Raw genomic sequence first — 23350 nt, 5'->3', positions numbered from 1 at the left:
TATACCTGCAAAGACCTCCGGTTCCGAATTGAACATCAGAAATGCTTAGGTATTACTTAAACAAATGACAACAACCTGGGTCCTAGCTGCATCAAGAGGTCAGGCAGAAAAGAGTTTCTAGGATGATCTAGGATGGCCCTGCTTTTTCAGAAGGAATACCTGAAACCTGGAGTGGCTACGTAACTTGCCTAAGCTCTAGAACACCTTTCTGAGTTTGAGGAGTCCTGATTCTTTGTGGCACATTTGTACTAGTAATAATAATAACTTTTTAAAATCTGATCACAAAATATACCTATAATAGAAGAACGAGAAGTCAATAGTGACATTAAAAATAATAATAAAGCCATGAATTGAAAATAACCTGAGAGAACTGAAGACTAAGAAGAATATTTTCTTTTTCTCTAAGAAAATAGAAAGAAAGCCAGGCACCCATGGCTCACACCTGTAATACTAGCTACTCAGGAGGCTGAGATCTGAGGAGTGGTTCAAAGCCAGCCCAGGGAAGGAAAGTCCATGAGACTCTTATCTCCAATAAACCACCAGAAAACTGGAAGTGGCACTGTGGCTCAAGTGATAGAGCACTAGCCTTGAGCTGAAGATCTAAGGGATAGTGCCCAGGCCCAGAGTTCAAGACCCATGACAAAGAAAGAAAGAAAGAAAGAAAGAAAGAAAGAAAGAAAGAAAGAAAGAAAGAAAGAAAGAAAGAAAGAAAGAAAGAAAGAAAGAAAGAAAGAAAGAAAGAAAGAAAGAAAGAAAGAAAGAAAGAAAGAAAGGAGGGAGGGAGGGAGGGAGGGAGGGAGGGAGGGAGGGAGGGAAGGAAGGAAGGAAGGAAGGAAGGGAAAGAAAGAAGAAAGAGCAAGAAAGAAAGAAAGAAAGATTCAAAGGATCTGAACTAACAGAAATAGTAGAAAAAGGAGGGAAACTGGGATTATACCACTGCTAAATATCAGTTAATTAAGCCCATGATTCTAACATGTTAGTAAAATATTTTACATAGGGAATTCCCTTAATATTTTCTTCTTAGGAAAGGAAATCAAATTAACTGCGAGATCTGTGACAATTTCAATTTACACGCAGTAAGGGGGAGGGGGTGTTAAAGAAAACCCAAATGACAATCGTGGCATTTAGAAAATACAAACAATGGATTGATTTTGTACCTGAAACAGAAAGCTGAGGAGCATACAAACAGTTTTTATTTATTTGTATTACCCCTAAGTAATTAGACAAAGGGATTTCAAATAAACACAGCATAGGAGCCATCTTTAAGTATGCTCAAAGGAGCACAGTTGATATTATTTTTCGCTCCCCCAACTAATGAATAAACAATAACAGACCTGAGGATCCAGTTAGTCCAGAGACAAAGCTTTTTCATTCTCTGGAGATTTCTCCTGTAAGAAGGCTCTCAGCTTTGGCACACAGTGGCAGTCTAGAATGGACTGCACACCTGGAGTCTTCACTCTCCTAAAAACATCAGGCGGGACGTACCCTTCATGCATTATATAGTTTCTTCAAGGGCTTTCCACCCAGAAAGCATATCCCTTAGGCAAATGGGGAAAAACCCATACGTTAATCAACATCATAGCCCAATCACAAGGGTTTCAGAGAATGCCAGCTTGGAAAGAAACACACCTTCCAATCTGCACCTTTAAAACCAGAACCATGAAGATTGCAGGAATGTTCTAATTCCCTTCACGTGAAAACAGCTCTAATCAAGCTCTTTAGGGCAGTTTGGATGTCAAAACATCTACTAAATTACTCCATCGTGGATGGCTAGAGCCCCACAAGGGAACCGAAAGCCTCTAAGGGGAGTGGAGACTGAGACTGAAGCAGTCCGAGACGCATTCCTCAGCCAGGCCTAGAACAGCTCCAACGTAAAGGAATCATCTCTGGGCCAAATTCATGTCACTGTGATGAGAAGGAAAATAATGTTCCCAACCTTAATGTGAAAAATACAAAGAGAATGGAGAAAATATAACCTCTGATTTTCTGTATATGGAGTTCGATAATCTGATTCAAATTCGAAAATACATCATTGTCTGGTGCAGTATTTCCATCCTTCCAATGTTCAACTTTATTTTTTAAACTCAGGTTTTTGGAAGAAAAAAAAAAAAAAACACATATTGCAACATTCTCCCGGTATAAAAATAACATAGTTCACAGGAGGTTAACACAGTAACATCATGAATTTGAGGCCATCTGAAGCTACATAGCAAGATTTTGTCAAAAGAAACAAAGAGAAAAAGAAAAGAGCAAAAGAATAAGGAAGAAGTTAGACTCAAATGACTGACATCTATAATTTTAGCCACTCAGGAGACTGAGATCTGAAGATCACCATTTAAAGGTAGCTAAGGCAGCAAAGTCCATGAAACTTGTATCTCCAATGAACCAGCAAAAAGCTGGAAATGGAGGTATAGCTCAAATGAGAATTCCAACCTTGCATGCATAGTGTGAGGCCTTGAGTTCAAGTCCCAGTACCAAGAAAAAAGGAGGCGGACGAAGAAGAAGAGAAGGAGGAGGAGGAATACAAAAGACAACTAGCAAAGGGGATTGTAAGACTTTTACCTATCTTTACTTCAAATAGGCTTAATATGAAGGACAAAGAGTCACTAAATGTCTTGTAGTCTATCAAAAATAAACCTCTTCCCCGTGTTTTCTCACTAGTAGACAAGAGATTAAGCTGGGATCTAAACATATACCCAGCTGCCTCCCAAAATATCTATAGTTTACTTTTCCTTGCAAGGATATTCTTATATTCCATGGGACATGTGACCCACAAAAGCATGCTTCAATGTTTTCCCTTAAGACCTTTTAGGACAAGAAGTTAAACATTTTTTTAAAAAACTTTAACGTTCATTTGTTGGATCTAGACAATTAACAAAGACATTTCCCAAATTTCAGCCACTCACATCTAAAATAATAGATTATGCAAAATACTGACATGGGGAGGGTACTTTTTTTTTTAATGATTAAAATATGTCGTGGTACAAGAGCAACTCTTAGAGACTAAATATAATCAACCCAAACATGGGGGTTTTAAGTGCCTGGATGTGGCATCAGAATACTTTAGACACTTCATCTAGCTAAAAGCAGCCCAGCTGTACTCAAAGTTTAACAAATATTTATCTATGTGTGGGTGAATGTAGAGTATGATACTACCCACATACACTGTGCTATTTAAAAAAGGGTATTGGAGACTAACTTGTTAAGCACTTCAGAAAGTGAAGACGTGATTGAGTTGATATGAACTATAAATTCACGGTCTATCATATAGTAAGATTGATTTCAAATCTGTTTTTATATTTTCACTGTTTTAGACAATAGAGCTGGCATTTGGCATATAATGTGACCATTAGCTGCTCAAAAAGCGCAAAAGAAAGGGCAAGAGGAGGCAGATTAGACATTGTGTAAGTGTACCAATTTAAGCATTTTAAAAAACCTTCAATAAAGCTTCACACACACACACACACACACACACACACACACACACACACATCCATTTGCTTCACTAGCTAGGAAAGAAAGGAAAAAGTTATCTATGTTCTTTTATGTATCCTTTTATGTATCAAATAGGGAAGCTTTGACTTGGCTACAAACTAGGCTACAAGATGATTAAAGAGCAAGCGAGGTGACATATTTCTATACCTAAAAACCTTGAGGTCTACTTTTACAAATGAAAAGAGAAAAGCTGTCATCAAGAAGGCTTCTATTGGATGTGGTGGTGCTTGCCTGTAATCCCATCACTCAGTGGACGAGGCAGGGGGATTGGGAGTTGGAGGCTGGCCAGTGTGGGTTACATAGAAAGAACTTGCCTTGAGAAAATAAAAACAAAAACAAGCAAACAAAGGAACTCTAAACTGGACTTGTTACATTTCTTTAAGGTTAAAGGCACATTTGGCAGAGTTTAACTTTTAATACAAGTAGGGCAACAGACACTGGGCTTTAATGGATATTTAATCATCTAGTCCAATGTCTGTTATTTACAAATATGAAAAAATGAGGCTAATAGAGGAGGAACAACCAAGGAGAACACAAACTATAATCCAACTTACAAGCTATCAATGCATTCCCCCATTTAAAGATGACTGAAATAAGAACCTGAGCGACAGACAGACTGACAGAGACAGAATCCAAGAAAATGCCTAAACTTGCCTGGATCCACCTACTAATACACATCTTTGATCTCTCCTGAGAGATTAAGTTGTCACATGTTACCTTAACAATTCTAATGTGAAGAGCCAAGTGCCCGGACATTAAATACTTGTGATACCGTGACAGCCACAGCACGTAGTTCAACTGAAAATCATAAAATAGTATTGGCTACTGCAAGCCTTAAGGAACATAGAACAAATGAATTATTGGTTCAAGTCCTAAATACTAGTCCAGTCAAATCCAGCACATTCTTGTTCTTTGAGACAAGAGTTCCCCATTCAAGAGAAACATTCTGGTAGAACTGGACAGCTGGCTAAGGATATAGCTCCATGCATGAGAGTGCTTGCTTAGCATGCACAAGACCCTCAGGCCTTCGGCTCAAAATACACAATAAATAGAAATCAATAAAAACAAATTTAAAAGAAATCCCCAGTCAGTGAGAGTAGCTTTCTTAGTTTTACAGTTGAGGAAGCCAAAGCCCTGAAGGGATGGGCATGTGACTCACTCTCAAAGTCAGTCCTGTGAATTATTGACAGATCTGGAACCCAGCTCCCCATGCTTTCTCAGGGGAAATGCTATTTCCTCTCAGGTATCTAAAGAGAACCCACTGGCTCACTAGATTGCAAAACAAAGGATCTATACTGAAAGATGTTCATATATTCTCCTTACTTTGAAGTTCACTTACTTACAAAACAAACACATCACTACAATAGTACATAACAGTTCTGAAATCACAATATCTCCAATCTCCACTAGCAATAAAGTACAAATATTTGGTCATTGATTATTGAGCTGACCTACCAGGAAATACACAGTTGATACTGGAAAATATTTAAGAAAATACTTTCAAATGATACTAATAAAAGGAGAAAGGTGTTTGGTACATTAGGAAGGAGGAAGAAGAGGAGGTGGAAGAGGAGGAGGAGAAGAAGGAGGAGGAGGAGGAGGAGGAGGCGGGGGACTATAATGACAAATGACAACGACGACGATGACATATTTGGGAAAGAATCTGAAATGGTGCTTGCAAAAGAAGAAAAAGCAACAGATTATTTTAAAACACTTCAAAGCCCTTCAGGTACGATTAATTCCATAGGAAAAGCTTGATAACCTGCTCCAGTACAGGATAAAAACAGTGAAGGTTTGAGCGATTATGACTAATTATGTGGAAGCAAGGACATTGAGTAACTTTTTGTACAGTATCCAAATTACTGAAACAGAGAGATTTTATTTTCCAAGTGTTAAGCCATACCCACAGGAAACAAGTAAGGCTATTCTACCCTAGCAAAGTGCCTCAGCTACTCATGCATTCTGCAACAAGTCTCCATGGCAAATTTCCTAACACACACTTCTAAATACAAAGAAGAACTCCTCCAAGTGAGTGGTAATAAATAGGCTTGTGTGACTTCAAGTAAAAGAATATTCTGCTAACTCCTGGCATCTTTTCATGAGAAGATCTTAACATTAGTGTCACTTTGCCATCCTAAAACCTGTACAAAATCATAGAACTTCTAAAAGCAAGAAGCACCCTCAGAGATGATCTAGGCAATTCAACTGCGTTATTTTTTTAAAAAGTGAAACTCTCACACACCAAGTAAAAAGTAGAATGACTTGCCCAAGGCCACACAATTACCCAGTGGTGAGGAAAAGACTGGGATCCAGGAAGCCACAGAAACAGCCTCTGTAATCTTAAATTTATGTGCCAGGTACAATGTAGGATTAAATAACAACAAAAAACAAAAAAAAAAAGCTTGTGCTCCAGGTTCCCAGAAGGTTGGAAGACAGATTTTATGCAGCCTCATATCCAACCATGTGACTTCATTTCTTTCTCCCCTCAGTTTTGAAGTGCAAATGATTAAAACTGATCTTATTACCATTCACCTGGGAATAACCTTGAAGTGTCTGGATATGGCAAAATTGGGATTTTAATTTTATTAAGATCACTTCCTTGAACAAGCTTCTGCACGAATTGTGACAAGAGGTGACATAATCATAGTCATAATCAGGTCCAGCAAATATGCAGGAAGTCCTGTAGTCATACTGAAAATTTACATGGGCCTGGTCCCCAGACTTAGGTAACACTGCTTGCAGCAGAAAATGGTTTGACTGAAAAGTTTAAAAATGCCTACACTAGAAGAAGCGAGTCTCTAATTTTAGGGGTCTTTTCAGAGAGGGCCAAAAAGCTAAATGCTAAGAATATTGTATTTGACAATCTCCTAAAATTGACAATCTGTCCTGAGACCTCCCAAGTGGGATATGCACACTCACATACACACAAACAGACAAACACATACACATACATACGTGGGCGGTGAAAAGGAGTATCATTTGAGAAAGTACTATTACTTATGAACAGGAACTTTCTTTCCTAGGATATAGCATTTCACTGCCTCCAGGGAGGTTTGTCTTCGTGCTGCCAGCTGCTCTCCAGAGAGCATGCTCTCTCACTGAAAATGTGACATTTCTTTCTGCTTTTAGGTACTAATGTAAAACAGGCCTTTTTCTTTACAGGACAACTATACTCATTAAACGTGGAGGAATCTGCTACACAAGGTCTTTACAACTGGCCTAAATGGTAGAACTATGATTCTCTATTATATAGACAGCCTCATCAGAGGTTCAGGTAAAGTCACATCTCTGCCTGAATTCCCTTTAAAAAAAAAAAAGTTTCTAAAGTTTTTAGGAAAAAGGAAAAACCACCCTACTACTTCTATCCAGTCCTTTCCTCAATCTTCCCCATTCCTGTATTGGACCTTTGTGAATAGTATGCTCCACACTGTAAAGTTAACTTTTTCGGTGAAACGTTAAATTCCATCAACACTGAAGGAAAATGACTTCAAATGTGTGACTTCTTTACAAAATGGGGTTGGGGGGGTGGTGAGAAAGAGGGGAGCTTGGGTTGAAGAATAAAATAAAACAGGTTCCAGGACAACAGGCCTCAACGTTCATTAACCACAATCTGAGATCAGTCTGTCACCCTCCACCTAGAGATACAGCAAGTGTCCCACCTGCCTAAAAGGAGTTTCCTCACAGGGTCTGCTATTCCTCTTAAAACTAAGAGGTCTTGTTCAGTAGCATTAAGGTAAAAGGAAATTCCCTTTACCCAAGTGCCTCCCAGACCCCTTCCTCTTTCGAACACCTTTTTCACTCTTCCTGATTTAAGCAGTCCACCAGCCACACAGCACAAGGAGGAAGAAGGAGAGCGCAAAGCAGTCCGGGCACTAAACTACGCTATTCTTTCTGTATGGGTGGCTTTTGCCAACACCACCTCCAATACCTACTTTCAGATTCTGTCTTTTCTGGGGTGACCGTTGAACCTCTCAGGTCTCTGAAGACAGAGCGTTTGGAAGTCAGAACCATGTGAGTGACTTGCCCCATCTCAGACAACTCGAAGCAAATGTTCTGCTGGTTCAGGTATGGCACACGACAGCTGCCCACCTTGCAGACAGCACTGCGCACATGCGCTGCCAGCTTCCTTTTCCAGCACCTAGCTCGGTGCTCCCCAGCTCAGCACTCCTGCTTTAAAAGGCCTGGTTGAATCAAAGGAGTATGTTCACCAAGAGAAGCCTGTAATTTCCCCTCCGTCCTCTTCCCTTGTGTTCGGCGGCCCCAGAGCCCTGGACGTCTGGAAGCGATTCCAGAGAGGATCTGGGCCAGGGTGCCAGGCTGCAAACGGCCAGGTGGAGGCCACAACTGAAAGGCGGGTCTCCCAAGGTACAGGTGTTTTCTTCTCCCCCGCCCCCTAACCCCTCCCCCTAGCCCAAGACCCCGGGGACTCCAGGTGCACCCAGCGATCCACTCTGGGTCTGCAAACGCGGGGCCAAGTTCTCGGCGCCCTCCTGGCCTGGGCCTAAAGATCCCCACCTCCCCATACCCCCAGTCCATCAGAGAACTGCGGCAGAAGGCAGGTCGGGCGAAAAGGTTTGCTCGGGGACACGCGGTCCACATCCCTCCCTCCTTCTGGGCCCTAAACACACCGGGCCCGGTCAACGACCGTCCCTCCCCCCCTCCCCCCCGCGCGCCCCCGAAAAGTCTGAGAAAGAGGAAGCTCCTCGCGGACCCGGACAGGGAAAGTTTGGAAAGGGTGTCAAGCCCCCCCCCCCCCCATCCTCACAGCTGATCCGCGACCCCAGGGCCCTGGGGTGGGTGGCTGGAGAGGGGTGGGCCACTGGCTCCACCCCGCGCGGTGATCCTCCACCCCACAGCTCAGCCGCCCCGGTACTCACAGCGCTTGGGTGAAGGCGCTGAGCCCCTCGGGCACGGCCGTCAAGCCCTTCCCGGAGCAATCCACCCGACGGTCGCCGTCGCAGCTGCAGGGCGCCGCGCAGTGAGGCGGCGCCGCGCCGCTGGGCCCGGCCGAGCCGAGCAGCCCCAAGGCGAAGAAGCAGAGCGGCCCCAGAGGGCCCGGCATTGCTGCGGCCGCCTCCCGCGCCGGCCTCTCCCCGCGGCGTCTCCGGATCCGCGCGACCCCCGCTGCCCTGCGACGCGCCCCCCCGGCCTGGGGCAGCCGGCCTGCGGGGCCGGGGCGGGGGCTCTTTCTCCGTAGACGCCCGGGCCGGAGCTGATCCCGTCAACAGTCCGCCGTAACAGCGCAGGGACGCGGCGCTCCGGAGTTTCGCCCTTCCCGCTGCTCCATGGAAGCGCAGAGGCTCAGGCCAGCCAGCCCGGCCCCGCGCAGCTGCCCGGGCCGCGCTCTGCCATCGCACCCGCCTCCCTCTGCCCCCACGGCCTCCAGCCACAGTCGCTCTTTCAAGGTTGCGGAGCGTAGCCTTCAGCCATGCCGGCCGGCCGGCCCAGCCCCCCGCCCGGGTCTCACACAAACACCCAGACTTGCTCGCTCGCTCCCCGCCGCGGCTCCAGCTCTTCCCGTCCTTTTCCCTTCTAGGGTTGCACGCTCCGGTTCCCAAGCCCCCAGCCGCTGGGTTATGCAAATCACTTAGGTACATGCAAAAACTAACCCTTCTCCCGTTGTGCTATTGGCCAGGGGAGGCCTCGAGCTCATTATTATGCAGGCAGCCGGGCCGCCATTGGTCAAGAGTGAGACCATAGGGGCGTATTTCTTGAGCATGAGTGACAAGGTGGTGGTGGTGTGGTGGTGGTAGTGGTGTTGGTGGTGGTTCAAAAAACCTCTCTGACTTGACTCTCTTTGCCTGGCAGGTTGTGGATTTGAAGGTTAGAAGATCCGCAGGCGAGGACTCTGGTTTTTAACCTTCCCCACCCCGTCTTTTCCTTCCCTCCGCAGAAATTGGATCCTCTAAATTGGATGATCTGAAAAGGCAAAACTAGCCTCCTTAGCCTTCAGTTAAATTTCAAATGACTCTCCACTGTTCCTAAAAGGGCCAAGAACTTTGGGAGCTGTGCAAATGATTTAATAAGAATTTTTTTAAAAGGAGGGAGAGGGGAGATCTTTGAAGAGGAGGAAAAAAACGTTTCCTTCAATCTGACCCACATCTTCGGGTTTTAGCTGTGTCCTACATTTAAAACGATTAACTTTCTCGCTTCACCTGGGATCTTTATGCTCATCTTTATATACACTTGGTAGCTAAATCAGGGATTTATTATCCCTGATACAAACCAGACTGCTTTCTCACTCACTTTAAAAATCCTAAAACGCAGGGATGTCAGAAGGGTCAAAGGATGTTTCTGAACGCTGGATAATTTCTCCAGACAACAACACTTTTGAGTGCCGAGTGACTATCTTTCAGAAGTCAGAGGGAACTTGACGTTAGGTAATTATTAATATTTCCTGCCATTCTGGACTTGTATTTTCTATGGCCTTTGACATCACCCTCTCCATACCACCCTCTCCCCCCATTAAACAAAATGTAGCTTTATGGGAGCCTCCTTTCTTCGTTTGGGTTGTTTTAGTCCTTATTGGAGACACTTTTTTATGAACTCATTAAATTAAAGCACGTTGGGTTTAAACTATCACCATCATAAAGTTAACTAGTGATCTCATGCAAGTAAGCCTGAAGACAGTGGAAACAAGTTGATGCAGACCTAAAAGGCTTTTCAGATGAAACATTATCCATTATCTTTGTATTCAAGAGTTTATGGTTAAAATAATGCCAGGTTGGGCACATGACTAACATTCTATAAATTTATGCTAGAGAGTCAGGGAATACAGACATGACTTTGCGTCAAGTTTTTAGAATGACAAAATGTCTTTCTCCATAGGCCTTAGACACAACTTCAAGAACATTGAAGAACACTTTTGTGTGTGTGTGTGTTTTGTTTGTTTGTTTGTTTTTGTAGGTCATGGGGCTTGAACTCTAGGCCTGGGTGCTGTCTTCAGCTAAGGCTAGTGCTCTACCACTTGAGCCACAGTGCCACTTCCAGCTTTTTCTGCTTTTGTGGTGCTGAGGAATTGAACCCAGGGCCTCTGGCATGCAAGGCAGGCACTCTATCACTGAACTACCTTCCCAGCCCCCATTTTTGTTTTTTGTTTTTCTGTTTTTTGTGTTGTTGTTGTTGTTTGCATTTGCTCTCTGGTTTCAGAGATTAGAAATCTGAACCTCTCAGATACTGTGCTCTTCATACTATCATTTCAGAACAACTGGCTCGTTGTCTGGTGTTCTAGGAGACTTCATTTTCAGTGTCTAAGTCATTTCTGCAGTTTTTGAGCAACTTGGATGAGTAAATAAAAGGGGGGAAAATTTCAAAATTTCCCTAATTTATGCCTTATATCCTCTTAATAAAACTGAAATATAATGGAATTTCTCTTTGTCAAGATAACACTTTCTTATAGACTTTACTGATTAATTATATTTCTGCCTATTAATTTATTTTCTTACTTTTTTGGAGGGAGTCATTTTCAGGTCTTGAACTCAGAGTCTCCTGCTTGCTAGACTAACATTCTTTACCACTTGAGTCAGTCCTTGTTTGGTCATTAATTATTTTACCAATATGATCTCCCACCATTTCTCTAGGCTAACCAGGACACACACACACACACACACACACACACACACACACACAACCAAACTCCTATTTATGCCTGTTAGGGTAACTGGGATGACAGTTATGTGCCTCCACAGCCTGCCTTGCTTTTCTTTTCAAGTAATAATTTTCAAATTTTAGTGATTATGCAAATTATATGCAAAATTGTATTTCGAATGTAGACTGATCTATTAGGCCTGAGAGAAACCTAGGAATCAGCATTTTGAAGCATATGAGATAAGAGTGATATGGATGGTCTCTGAACCACATTTGGAGAACTTTATTCTTTCCTTCCAGGAATAAAATGTTTTGGTTGGCAACTTAGGTGAAAGGAAAGATTCATCTTTAGCCATAATTGAATTGTAAATTTTGTGGAAGAAGACAATATTCCACACAATAATCTACAGATTATGAAAAAGACCAAAGATTAGAAATAAAGGACTGGTCATGAAAAGTAAACTCTATTAAAATGTGAATATTTCTTATATCAGCCATTTAGTTTTTACCTATTATATCAGTTGTCTTCACGCATACACACACACACACCACCACCACCACCACCAAATAAAAACAGATTTTACGTAAAACATCAAGACTAGGAGATAACTCCAAATAGAAATTTGGTAACAAGCAGAAAAAAAAAATCAATCTGCCTACACACTACCTGCTGTGGGTGTATGGATTTATAATATCTACTAGCTAGATATAAAATGTAGCCTGAGAGGCTTTTGTAGCAGCACATGTCTGCATTCCCTGAACTCAGGAGACACAGGCAGATTGATCACGAGGTCAAGGCCAGTCAGGCTGCAAAGCAAGACCTTGTCTCAGAAATGCAAGCAGCTGGGCAGCATTGCCTCTACCGCTGCTGTGTGTTTCTTTGGGGCAGTAAAGAAACTATCCTCTCTAACGGACGCAAAGGACATAGGACTAAATGACTGTTGGGCAACTGACTAGCCCTTGTCCTGGTGTGCTGGTAAACAGAACCTCAAGAAGAGTATTCAGAAGCCCCACCTCGTAGGTGAACCGTCTAGGAAGGCATGATTTGGAAGACAGTGGGACATTTTAGATAGTGATATCTTGATGAATTGCACTTTTTGTAAAGTATCCCTCACTTAGAAAAATAAAGGCTATTGCAATCAGCTTATGAAATAAGCAAATGTGGCAGAAGTGTCCTGTGTACTTGCTCCTGATCTGTTTCTTCTTCTTTTCTCTGAATAGTAAACATTTTCTTAAATGTCAGAATGAATACTAATCTGGTATAGAATATTATCTATGTTCTGCAACTTGCTTTTTGCATTCAACTTATAAGCTTTCTCCTTGTTCCTAAAGTAGGCACCTATGTTAATTAATTTGTTATTGTATTATATTCCATTTCAAGAGTATACTCAGAGGACTGGGAACATAGATAGAGTGTATGCTTTTTGTCCAAACCCCCTAAGTTTGATTCCCAGAATGACAAAGAAAGGAAAGAAGGAAGATAAAAGAAAAGAAAGAGTTAAAAGGGAAAAGAAGGGAAGGAAGGGAAGGGAAGAGAAAAAAAAGTGTGCCAAATAACAGAACTATTATAAGGACACAAAAGGATATAGAGAAGTAGATTTATTTTGAGGTATTCGCAATCAAAGAAGCTAATTTCATGACCTGCCATTTGTATATTCAAGACCCAAGAAAGCCAATGCTTTAGTTCAAGCTCAAGTCCTTTGTCTGAGAACCCAGCAACCATGGTAGTTCCTGTCTGAACCTGAAGGCTTGAGAACAAGGATGGCAGGGAAAAGTGGATGTCCCACACAAACAGAATGAACCATATTACCTTCCTTTCTGTTCTATGGAGGCTGACGATGTCTACCCACATTAATGAGGTCATCTTCTTTACTCAGGATACAGATTCAAATGCTCATCTCTTCCAGAAACCCAGTCACAAGGAAACCTGATGTTTGACCATCTAGCTGGGCATCCTTTGCCCAGTCAAGCTTGCTTTTGCAAAAAATTTTGTATCCAATATGTAATAATCTATCCACTTTATTATTTCAATTTTTTCTAATATGTATGATTGTTCATATATATATTTCCTTCATATATGGGTCCAGTAGTGGAATTGCTGGGTCATAGATAATAAGCATTCACCATTATTAAATGTCGCTACATTTTTCACACAAATGACTATGTGATTATGCTTGTGGCATATGGCTATATATCCCAGCATTCAGGAAGCTGAGGTTGGAGGACAGTGAATTGTTTGGGGCCAGACTGGGCTACATGATGAAATCCTGTCTCATGACAGGGTCCTAATAGGGTCAATGAACAACAACAACAACAAAATCACCATTACTCTGGACCTTACCAACGTCCAATATTACAGGCAAAACTGCAAGTCTAATGAACATGAAGTGAAATCTCAGTTAGTTTGGATATGACTTTACCTGATTACAACTGTATTTTTTCACATTTGTGTAGGACAGTCTGGCATGTGGTTTTCTGCATCACCTGTTCATTTCCTTTGTTTTCTATTAGGTTGTATTTTCTTTTAGTGTTTTAGAATAGAGATCAGCAAATATTTTTTGTTTTTTTTTTTTTCTTAGGGCCTTGTGCTTGGCAAGCAATTACTCTGCCTCTTAAGCCAAGATTCCTAGCTCTTGCTTTTTGCCCAGGCCAGCCTTTATTTATGTTTCTTGCTTAACTGTGATGACAGGCATGCACCACCATGCCCAGCTTTATATTGGTTGAACTGAATCTTAAACTTTTTGCTTAGACAGGCCTCCAACCACAATCTTCCCCACCTCTGTACCTCGAGTAGCTAAGATTACAGGCATGAGCCACCATGCCTGGCTAGCAAACATTTTCCATACTGTGTGCCCCATACAGGAACATACAGTAACCTTGGGGGACTTTGTGGTCTCTCTCAGAACTCTTCCGTCATTGTAACATGAAAGCAGCCATCTATAATACATAAGTAAATTCAATGTGGCTGTTGGTTACAATAAGATTTCTCTATTAAAAAAAAAGTATTGGACTACTTCTGGTTCATAGTCCAATGTTCTCTAACCCTGCCTTATAAAGTGCTAATCTTTTTGTGTGTGTGTGCCAATTATTGGGCTCAAACTCGGGGCCTGGGCACTTCCTGAGCTGCTTTGCTCAAGGTTAGCACTCTATCTCTTGAGTCACAGCACTAGTTCTGGCTTTTTCTGTTTATGGTACTGAGGAATTGAACCCAGGGTTTGTTTCATGCATGGTAGGCAATCACTCTACCACTAAGCCACACTCCCAGCCTAAAGTGTTAATCTTTTTTTTTTTTCAGTCATGGGGCTTGAACTCTAGGCCTGAGTGTCCCTGAGTCTTTTCAGCATAAGTCAAGTGCTCTACCATTTGAGCCACAGCACCACTCCCTAAAGTGCTAATCTTTTATTGAACTCTTACCGCTTATTTTTGAAAACCATACAGGATTATGAAAATAATTAGAGAGATGTGCCTAAAAGGCAAGCATTTTTTTTTGGTCTCAATGGTAAGCTCATGCTAAAATGTATACTATACAATAGGTAGAAAGTAACCCAGGACAAGCTATAAAATGCCCTAGTTTTTGGAATGAATAACTCAGAAAGTCCTGGGCATTTAGAGTTTCCCTTGTTCTTTATTCAAAAAACATTCCCAATATTTTTAACCTAGTATAACCACATGGCCTGTGATAAATGCCTACTGAGTTTAAATAAAAGAATAAAGCCTTAACTATTATGTAAAGTTAGAAGCTAAGTATATACATATTATATAAATATAAGAACATATCGGTGCATATGTGCAGATATATACACATATGCATACATAATCTTTTCAAATCATAATGAATTCAATGAATACAAGAAGAAAATCAGGTCTGATTTCTGTTGGTAAGACAGCTGATATGCATCTACTCAGATAATCGAATCTTCAAGATAAGCACCATATTACTGTTCCTTATAATGAGATCAGTTCTTTCTGGTGACCCTCCACACCTGTGTTTCATGCTTTGGAATGGCAGAGTTTCCATATACTGTCCTTAAAGCCTGCCTTCATCTCACCTGTCTTAACTAAGATGCTTTTCTAATCATGTATCTTTTCCCTCTGTTTGAACACTCTTAGAGAGTTCTTATTGTGCAGTTCTTATGGTGCAGCATCTAATTTGGGGTCTAGGGATTAATTTAAAACAGTGATTATTTTGAAGGATACACACACACACACACACACACACACACACACACACACACACACACACACAACCAATACAGCATTATTGTCAAATTAAAAATACCCTTTTGGAGAGTGCACATGTAGCACATAGGCTTCTGGCTCCTCTGCCAGGAGCTGGGGCAAAGGCTGAAGTAGTGTCTGGCAGCAGTACATGCCACCTTGTGCAGTGCCAATGGGTGGTGAGGGCTGGTGGTGAGGCCTTGGGCAGGACTGGCTCAGGGCCAGTGTTGGAGGCAATCCTTCAGTCGTTGACTCTCCTGACCTGGTTTGACATCCTGGGGTCAGATAACCTTCTCTGTATTTCCAGTGGCCCATTTTGCTCCCCCAAATTTCAACACACTTGGATAAATTTTAGAAACATTGATTTTTTTCTACTTCTGCCTCATTTTTTAAAAAAATTGATTTTCTTTTTCCTCATCTTTTCTCGTCAATTCTAGCTTAGGAGGAGAATGAGACTCAAGGGGACACCTTCTAAATTCAAAACCACATGTGAACATCCAAGTCAGAGCACAGAAACAAAACTTGGCAAAAGGTTAAAAGTGTGTTAAAGAAACTGGACACTGCCAGATGCTGGTGGCTCATGCCTAGCTACTCAGGAGGTTGAGATCTGAGGATCATGGCTCACAACAAGCCAGGCAGAAAAGTCTGTGAGACTCTTATTTCCAATTAACCACTCAAAAATAGGAAATGGAGCTGTTGTTCAAAGTGGTAGAGTGCTAGCCTTGAGCAAAATAGCTGAGGGAGAGTGCCCTGAATTTAAGATCCACAACTGACAAAAAAAAAGGGGGGAGGTCAGGAAGGAAGGAAGGAAGGAAAGAAAGAAGGACAGAAACTGGAGAGTATGAGACAGAAGAGTATTGGCAGGAAAAAAAACCATAATAGGAAATCAGGAGCATAACTGTGTGGTTATGCTGAGAAACAAATTTTAGTCACAGCATTTGGGTACTTTTCTTCCCTTAGAATTCCAAGTAAGACATAAATGCTTCAGAATGACGTTCGTATGCAACAACTATTTCAAGGAAGTACATGCACATCTGTGCATGCTCCAGGAAGAGCAATACTTGGAACAGAGCAGGCTAGTCGTAGGGGACTGACATGTTCTAGAAAGCTCTTCCCTATCTACAGGAACATAGTTGAAAGGAAAGCAAGGGACCGAAGAGGCAATAAGAGGTTTTAGATGGCAAGAGACACTTGGAATAGGATGTGAGGGAAGACTTCACATTCTGTAACTTGTCTTCCCTTTCTTATCCTGGATACCTAAAACTGTCTCAGAAAAGACGCAAGACTGGGAGTGTGATTAGGAATAGTGCCCTTACTAAACATGTGAGGCCCCTTGGGTTCCATCTTTAGCATGACAAAGTAATCATAATAATCCTAGAGTATCTGAAGATGACTTTGAAATAATTTTTGAAAAATAAAAAGATGTTCAGGCAATGCTTGTGAAAGCACAAACAAATTGGGCTTTGGTGGCTCACATCTGTAATCCTCGTTACTCAGGAGGCTGAGATCTGAGGATCATGGTTCCAAGCCAGTCTGGGCAGGAAAGTCCAAAAGATAGAGTGCTAGCCTTGAGCAAAAAAACTCAGAGATAGCACCCAGACCCTGAGTTCAAGCCCAAGGAACAGTACCAAAACAAACAATCACAAAATAAAAAAAGCAACTATTTGAAAACAAAAACAAAACAAATGCTCAAAAGCAACACGAACATTAGCCGGGCCTGGCATGGAAACATACATCTGAAATCCTACCACTTTAGATGCTGAGGTAGGAGGATGGTAAGTTTGCGGCCAGCCTGAGTTATTAGTGAGACCCTGCCACCAAATACAACAACAAGAACAAATTAAATAAACAAACAAAAAAGCCTATGGAGGAGCTGGCTCAGTGGTAGAGTGCTTGCCTAGCATGTATGAGGCCCTGGGTTCAATTCTTCAGTACCACATAAACAGAAAAGGCTGGAAGTAGCGCTGTGGTTCAAGTGGTGGAGTGCTAGCCTTGAGCTGAAGAGCTTAGGGACAGCACCCAGGCCCAGAGTTCAAGCCCCACAACAGACAAAAAATAAATAAATAAATAAAAGCCTATCGAGATAGGATCCAAGTTACTGCATAGTAGAATGACACTGGAAATACTATTTTCTAAGTCTGGCAAAATTTGGTATTTTTTTATTTTTCTCTCATTTCATGTTAATTTATTAAAACATATAGATTCAGTTTGTAGAAAACTGGAGCAAGATTTTAAAAAAATGAATAAAAGAGAAAATAGAAAACCTAGAGGTGATTACAGCAACTTTATTAGTTTGCTCCTTTTATTCTTCTAAAATAACAGACTATAGTCAAGCTTTTCAACATTTTTGGACTTTGTTTTTACTCTTTCAGGTTAAGATTCACTGTGCATCTACTGAAGACTGAAGAGGCGCAGCACTGCTTACATATAAATCACCCGGGGAAGATTGTTTTGGAAACAAAAACTCCAGGGCTTTACCTCCATCGATTGTAGCGTAGAAGTTCCGAGATTGGAGGGGCAGAGGCTGGATTTTCAGTGTTTAAAAGTTTCTGATGTCAATATAGCCCCATGCTGGAATTTATGACTCTCTGCTAGGGGACTGTGCATGTTTGGGTTCTCTGAGAAACAAACCAAACACTAGTGCAGCATTACTCTTCTGAGAGATTTATTAGGGGAAACATTTATGAGGGGATGTGGGGCGGTAGTTGAGGGAGGTTGGCAGAGCTGTCAGACTGAGATGTGTGTCTGGCCCCAGGTGAGGAAGGAAAAGTCCTAGACTGAACACTACACGGAAGGCGACCCTTAGACCATCCTATATGCATTCATCAAGGAGGATGGGAAGTCTCCAAGACAAAAAAAATGAAATCACCTCCCAGAGGAGTCTCATATCTCCCAGAAGCAGACTTGCTTTTGTGGCGTGGCAGTGCTCAGTCATTGACAGGGACCAGCCCAGTGAGCCATTCCTTGTGAAAGAATTTCTCATTTGTGAGTCTGCTAAAGCATTTTCATGGTAGCCATATGACGCAAGGCCTTCCACTCAAACAGTTTAGAATTCAATTTATCTTACAGAACTTAGAACTCAGGGTTACAATGGCATTAACAGTAGTCCAACCATTTCCCTAAGGTTAAATAGCATCCCTGCAATGTTGGGGGTACTTCTAAAATTAGCATCTTTGGACCTTGGTAAGTAGGAGAGCTCACCTTTTGGGTGGGTCTAGTGGTTAAAATGCTCAATCTTTTGTTGTGTGTAAATCCTATCTGTGATGGTTTTCAGATCCTTGGAAACAGGATTAGAAATGGAAACAATTGTGGACATTGTAGGTTAAATCTATTCATTTCTGGATCTGAGATGTAGCTCAGAGGTAGAACACTTGCCTACCATCTGTAGGGACCTAGGTTTGATCCCCAGCACTGCAAAGAAAAGGTTATATAACAGGCTCAGTCATGGTAACACATATCTGCAGTCCCAGCTACAAGTCTAAGAGTAGTGTGGGCAATGTAATGAGGCTCTTCTCAAAAAAATTCAAAAAAGTAAAAAAAAATCCTTATTTCATAGTGAGAAATCAGATAGGCAGCTAAATGATCCAAGACAATATGCCCTTTTCACTAGCAGAACTAGAATCTAGCTTAACTGCTCTATGATTGGTTTAATTTTTTTTTTCCAGTCCTGTGGCTTGAATTCTGGGCCTGAATGCTGTCTCCGAGCTCCTTTAGCTCAAGGCTAGTTGCTCTACCACTAGAGCCACAGTGCCACATCTGGTATTTTCTGTGATTAATTGTAGATAAGAGTCTCACAGACTCCTCTTCTGAACCATGATCCTCAGATCTCAGCCTCCTGAGTAGTTAGGATTACAGGCATAAGCCACCAGTGCTGGGTTTAATTGGTTTAATTTTTAATCTTTAAGTTTCATGGAAAATAAACCATATTTATAATTTTATTATCATATAAAACAAGTTAATCTAAGATAGTCAATTTTATTTTTTAGTTTAGTTTATTTAGTTTAGTTTTAAAAGTTTCTGAAGTTAGCAGATTTGTGGACATTAGGTAAAGAAACTATAAGAGATATAAAACCAAAGAAGATTTCTATGTAAATAATGGTATTAATATTTAATAGGACCAAAAACAATGCTAAGTATATCCCCCTCAAATCTTTAAACTGTATTACAGATATTCATGTCATATCAAGTTTTGAGTATTTTTTCCAGAAGTTGTTTATTCACATTAACAAGTGCTTAGTTTTATAAAACATATTTCAATTTTAATTTTGAAAGGAAAAAAGCTCACCTACATTCCTATAATTTCAAAATTCAATAATTACAAAAAAATTACAAAAAACTAAGCTAGAAATGACGACACTTTGGCACCACCTCGTGGTCACATATGAAAAGGCAAGAGAACAAGATGGTCCAAGCTGTGTATAATAAATCAGCCAGGAGCTCTCTGTTTACCGGTGGGTGTCTGTCAGATAACATTGATTTGATTGTAAAGGACTTTCCTGAAGTCTTTCTTCTGGTTTAAGATGCATTCCTGTATGCATAGCCTCAGGAGGTTGAGGCAGAAGAATTTAAAGTTCATGGCCAGACCAGGTTACACAGTAAGATCTGTCTCAAAACAAAGGTGGTGTGTGTGTGTGTGTGTGTGTGTGTGTGTGTGTGTGTGTGTTGTGTGTTGTTATTCCCATCTTTCCTCCTTGGTCATCTTCAAAAAATATATTCTGAAGTAATAAATACTCTAATAGGACCAGCAAGTATTTATACATACATAGTTTGTTTTGTTTTTGTTTTTGTTGGTTGTGGTGCTTGAACTCTGGCCTGGGCGCTGTCCCTCAGCTCTTCAGCTCAAGGCTAGCACTCTACCACTTGAGCCACAGCTCCACTTCCCATAGCTTGTTTTTTATCCTACTGAAATTTTATGTTCATGTTTTGTCCGGCTGCTGAAGCACCACACTTTCTAGGCTTTACTTCTACCTCATGGTCAGTCCTAACTGCTTCCAGTTTTGATGAACTTGGGAAGAGGGAATAGGCCCTTTAAAAGCGAGTATGCTCATGCTGGATGGGAATGGTCAGAGAAACCTGTAACTAAGTAGGGCAGTCTGCTAATTTTAGGATGCCATTTTTCTTCTTAAAGGGTAAGTATATGAGTTGCCCGGCCTTTCACAGAGACCTGGGGTTCTGTGAGGTCTTGGGGTTCGTTTTGTTCTGTAGAGTACTCCTAGCTTTTAGAACAGGGTTGGCCCACAGTAGACATTCAACAAATGTTTGTGGTAGGTGTGGATGAGTCAGTAATGAAGGTGATATTGGGCCCCATCTACCACTCATTTTATTTCCTTACTATACTCAAAACCCTAGTGAGGAGGGGTGATTTTTTTTATTGGTTGGTCCTGGTAAAGCCCCTCGACTCTTTGACCGAAGTGGCTTCTTCATTCACATCATTCTGGTCTTTCTTCAAATGTCATCTTTCTCACAGGTTTTTCTGTCCTTACCATTTAAAATAATTATTACGACTGTTTCCCTGCTTGACATCATCACGTTCTTTACAACTGTGGTCTTCTATGTGCCAGGCATTCTTCTCAAAAAGAACCTTTGTCAGGTTCCTGTCTGCTGTTAGGATGCTTATAATCTTGAGAAGGGAGTTAACAAGAAGCACACAGCAAATGGTGGAAATTTCCTACAGAGGAAATGTAAAGGTCTGTCATGTAGGCAGAAGCTGGCCTTAGAGCAGGTCCCCATGGACCATGGTGAAGGGCTTAGATTTTTGTTCTTGGTGGGTTGAGAAACTGGAGGATGTTTTAGGGATAACAAGCGTGTTAGGAACTTAAGAAATAATTGCAAACATAATGGGAAGGCAGTTGGTATCATATGCAAATTTGGACAAAAACAAGCGAGTGCTGGGTCAGACATGTTGGGCTATGTCCCAGAGGCTCACCCCAGTGTAGAAGGGACTCTGGACCACAGGTTGTGAACCTTGACAAATGATTTAATGCCGAGTCTTGTACTCTCTAACCTCTCTAGCCCTCAGTTCCTGCCGGACAGGAACAATGCTCCTACCACCAGATAGAATTGTTTTATTCAGGGTCTTTCCCACTACAGAATTAGGCACAGTTGTCAGGACTTTGCCTTGATTACTACTGTATTCTAAGTACACTGCCCAGCAATAGTTGGTCCCTGTACAAATGCAGAGTGAATAGCTCACTAATGAATTTTTCACGTTCAACCACTGAGACTCAAAAATCATTTTATTGGAATGAAAAAATAGCCCTCAACTTTTATTTCCCAGTGTGGTTTTCTTAATTTCTTCCACAAACAATTAAAATGTTTACAATGCATTTTCTTATACTTTAAATGCATTATACTTTTTTTTCTTCCAGTTATGGGACTTGAACTCTGGGCCTGGGCGCTGTCCCTCAGCTCTTCAGTTCAAGGCAGTGCTCTACCACTTGAGCCATAGCACCACTTCCGGTTTTCTGGTGGTTTATTGGTGATAGTTTCACTTTCCTGACAGGGCTGGCTTTGAACCGTGATCCTTAGATCTCAGCCTCCTGAGTAGTTAGGATTACAGGCATGAGCCACCAGCACCCGGCTCCTAAATGTATACTTTTATAATACTTTTTTTTGCTGTGAATATTTCACTAATATTGCTGTATATACCTATTATTATTTGAAATACAAAGAAACTCAGTAAGTACACAGTAGTATTTTTCAATGTGCTAGTGCAATTGAATGGAGAGTAACACTTTCATATTAGGTAGGAGGTGCCAACTTGAAAATAATTGAATATTAACTCATTGGTTCAACTTACTTTTATTAACTTTTTGATGCAAGACTCTTACAAAAAGAAAACACTGTTGAAAAACACCATAAAACCTAAAAAGTAAAATGAACAAGAATGTATTAAAGCAACAAATTAAAAAAAAAACCCAAATAGAAGTACAGTATGATAGGGTATGGTACCTGAGACCCTCATCTCAAACCCCAGTACCACACACACAAAAGTGCAACATGGTACTGATTGTGGAAATACATGATCTGAGTCTGTGAGGGTGTGGAGAACACCTATTCTGCTGAGCAGTAGAAGGAATGTTTAATGATAGGAAGCCACCCATGACTATCAGTCCAGCCACATGATAAAAATAGTTCACATCGAATCAGTAGCATTTTAGTACTGCTGAACTTTTAAGAATGGAAATGGCCTTCAGAGATCACCAAGGAGAGGTCTCCAAAGCACTGGAGCAGGAGAAGGGTTCAGGGCAGCCTCAGATCCCTCCCTTTCCTGGCCCCTAGAACTAGTAGCTCTGGTCAATACATGGCAGGCTGTGGCTGAGGAGAGAGAAAAAAAATGCAAATCAGACAGGAAACCATTAACCTCTAGCGGAAACCCTAATCCAAGAAATTAGCAATTTATAATCAAGGGCTGGTGTGGCTCAAGCAGAATGCCTGGCTAGCACATCGGAAGTGCTGAGTTCAAACCCCAAGTGTCAAAAACAAAAACCATAACCAAAGTTTTAGTGAAATTTGTTTCTTTGATCAGAGTACAGAGAATTGTAAAATGTTCTTATGAATCTTGCCCTTTCTGTTTTCAAGCATAAAATTTGTTTGCTAGGCATCAAAATAAGAACCTGCTAATTTTAGTTACTTGAGTGTAATTATTTCCTCTTGCTAACAAGGTCCTGAAGTGGGATTTACTATACCAGGCAGCTTTCCAAGCCCTTTACTGATAGGCACTGGCATAACAACATACACCCTTATTACAGAGCAGAGTAGAAAACTGAAGAACAGGGAAGTCAGGTGACTCGTCTGCAGCTCATAGTAATGGAGATCTGAGTAGCTGTGTGCTACTCTGTGCTGCCAATCACATGCATGCTACCTCTTTTGGAATAACAGAAGAGATTTGTTTTCTTTATTATAATTAAGCAATAATTTGTTTCCTTAATTATAATTATGCAAAATATTGAGATTTGAAATTTAATTTTAGAAACCACTGTGGTTTTTAACCTATGTATTTTATACATATCTAACAGAATGATGTCGTCAGTTTTTCAGATGCAAAGAA

At 41.3% G+C, this 23350-nt stretch overlaps 1 protein-coding gene across 1 annotated transcript in view; it reads right to left on the bottom strand.

Annotated features, from left to right (window-relative positions):
• Lgr4 (leucine rich repeat containing G protein-coupled receptor 4) overlaps positions 1 to 9057 on the bottom strand; it is a 103278-nt gene extending 94221 nt beyond the window's left edge. The window contains exon 1 of the mRNA XM_042691414.1: positions 8373 to 9057. Coding sequence (XP_042547348.1) covers positions 8373 to 8557 — 185 coding nt within the window. The 5' untranslated portion in view covers positions 8558 to 9057. The remainder of the gene's footprint in view (positions 1 to 8372) is intronic.
• Positions 9058 to 23350: the final 14293 nt, after the last annotated feature.

This window comes from Dipodomys spectabilis, unplaced genomic scaffold (assembly GCF_019054845.1).
Source record: "Dipodomys spectabilis isolate Male_0828 unplaced genomic scaffold, ASM1905484v1 ptg000145l, whole genome shotgun sequence".
Taxonomy (NCBI): Eukaryota; Metazoa; Chordata; class Mammalia; order Rodentia; family Heteromyidae; genus Dipodomys; species Dipodomys spectabilis.
The sequence above is the reverse complement of the archived record's forward strand: the minus strand, read 5'-3'. Positions and strand labels throughout refer to the sequence as shown.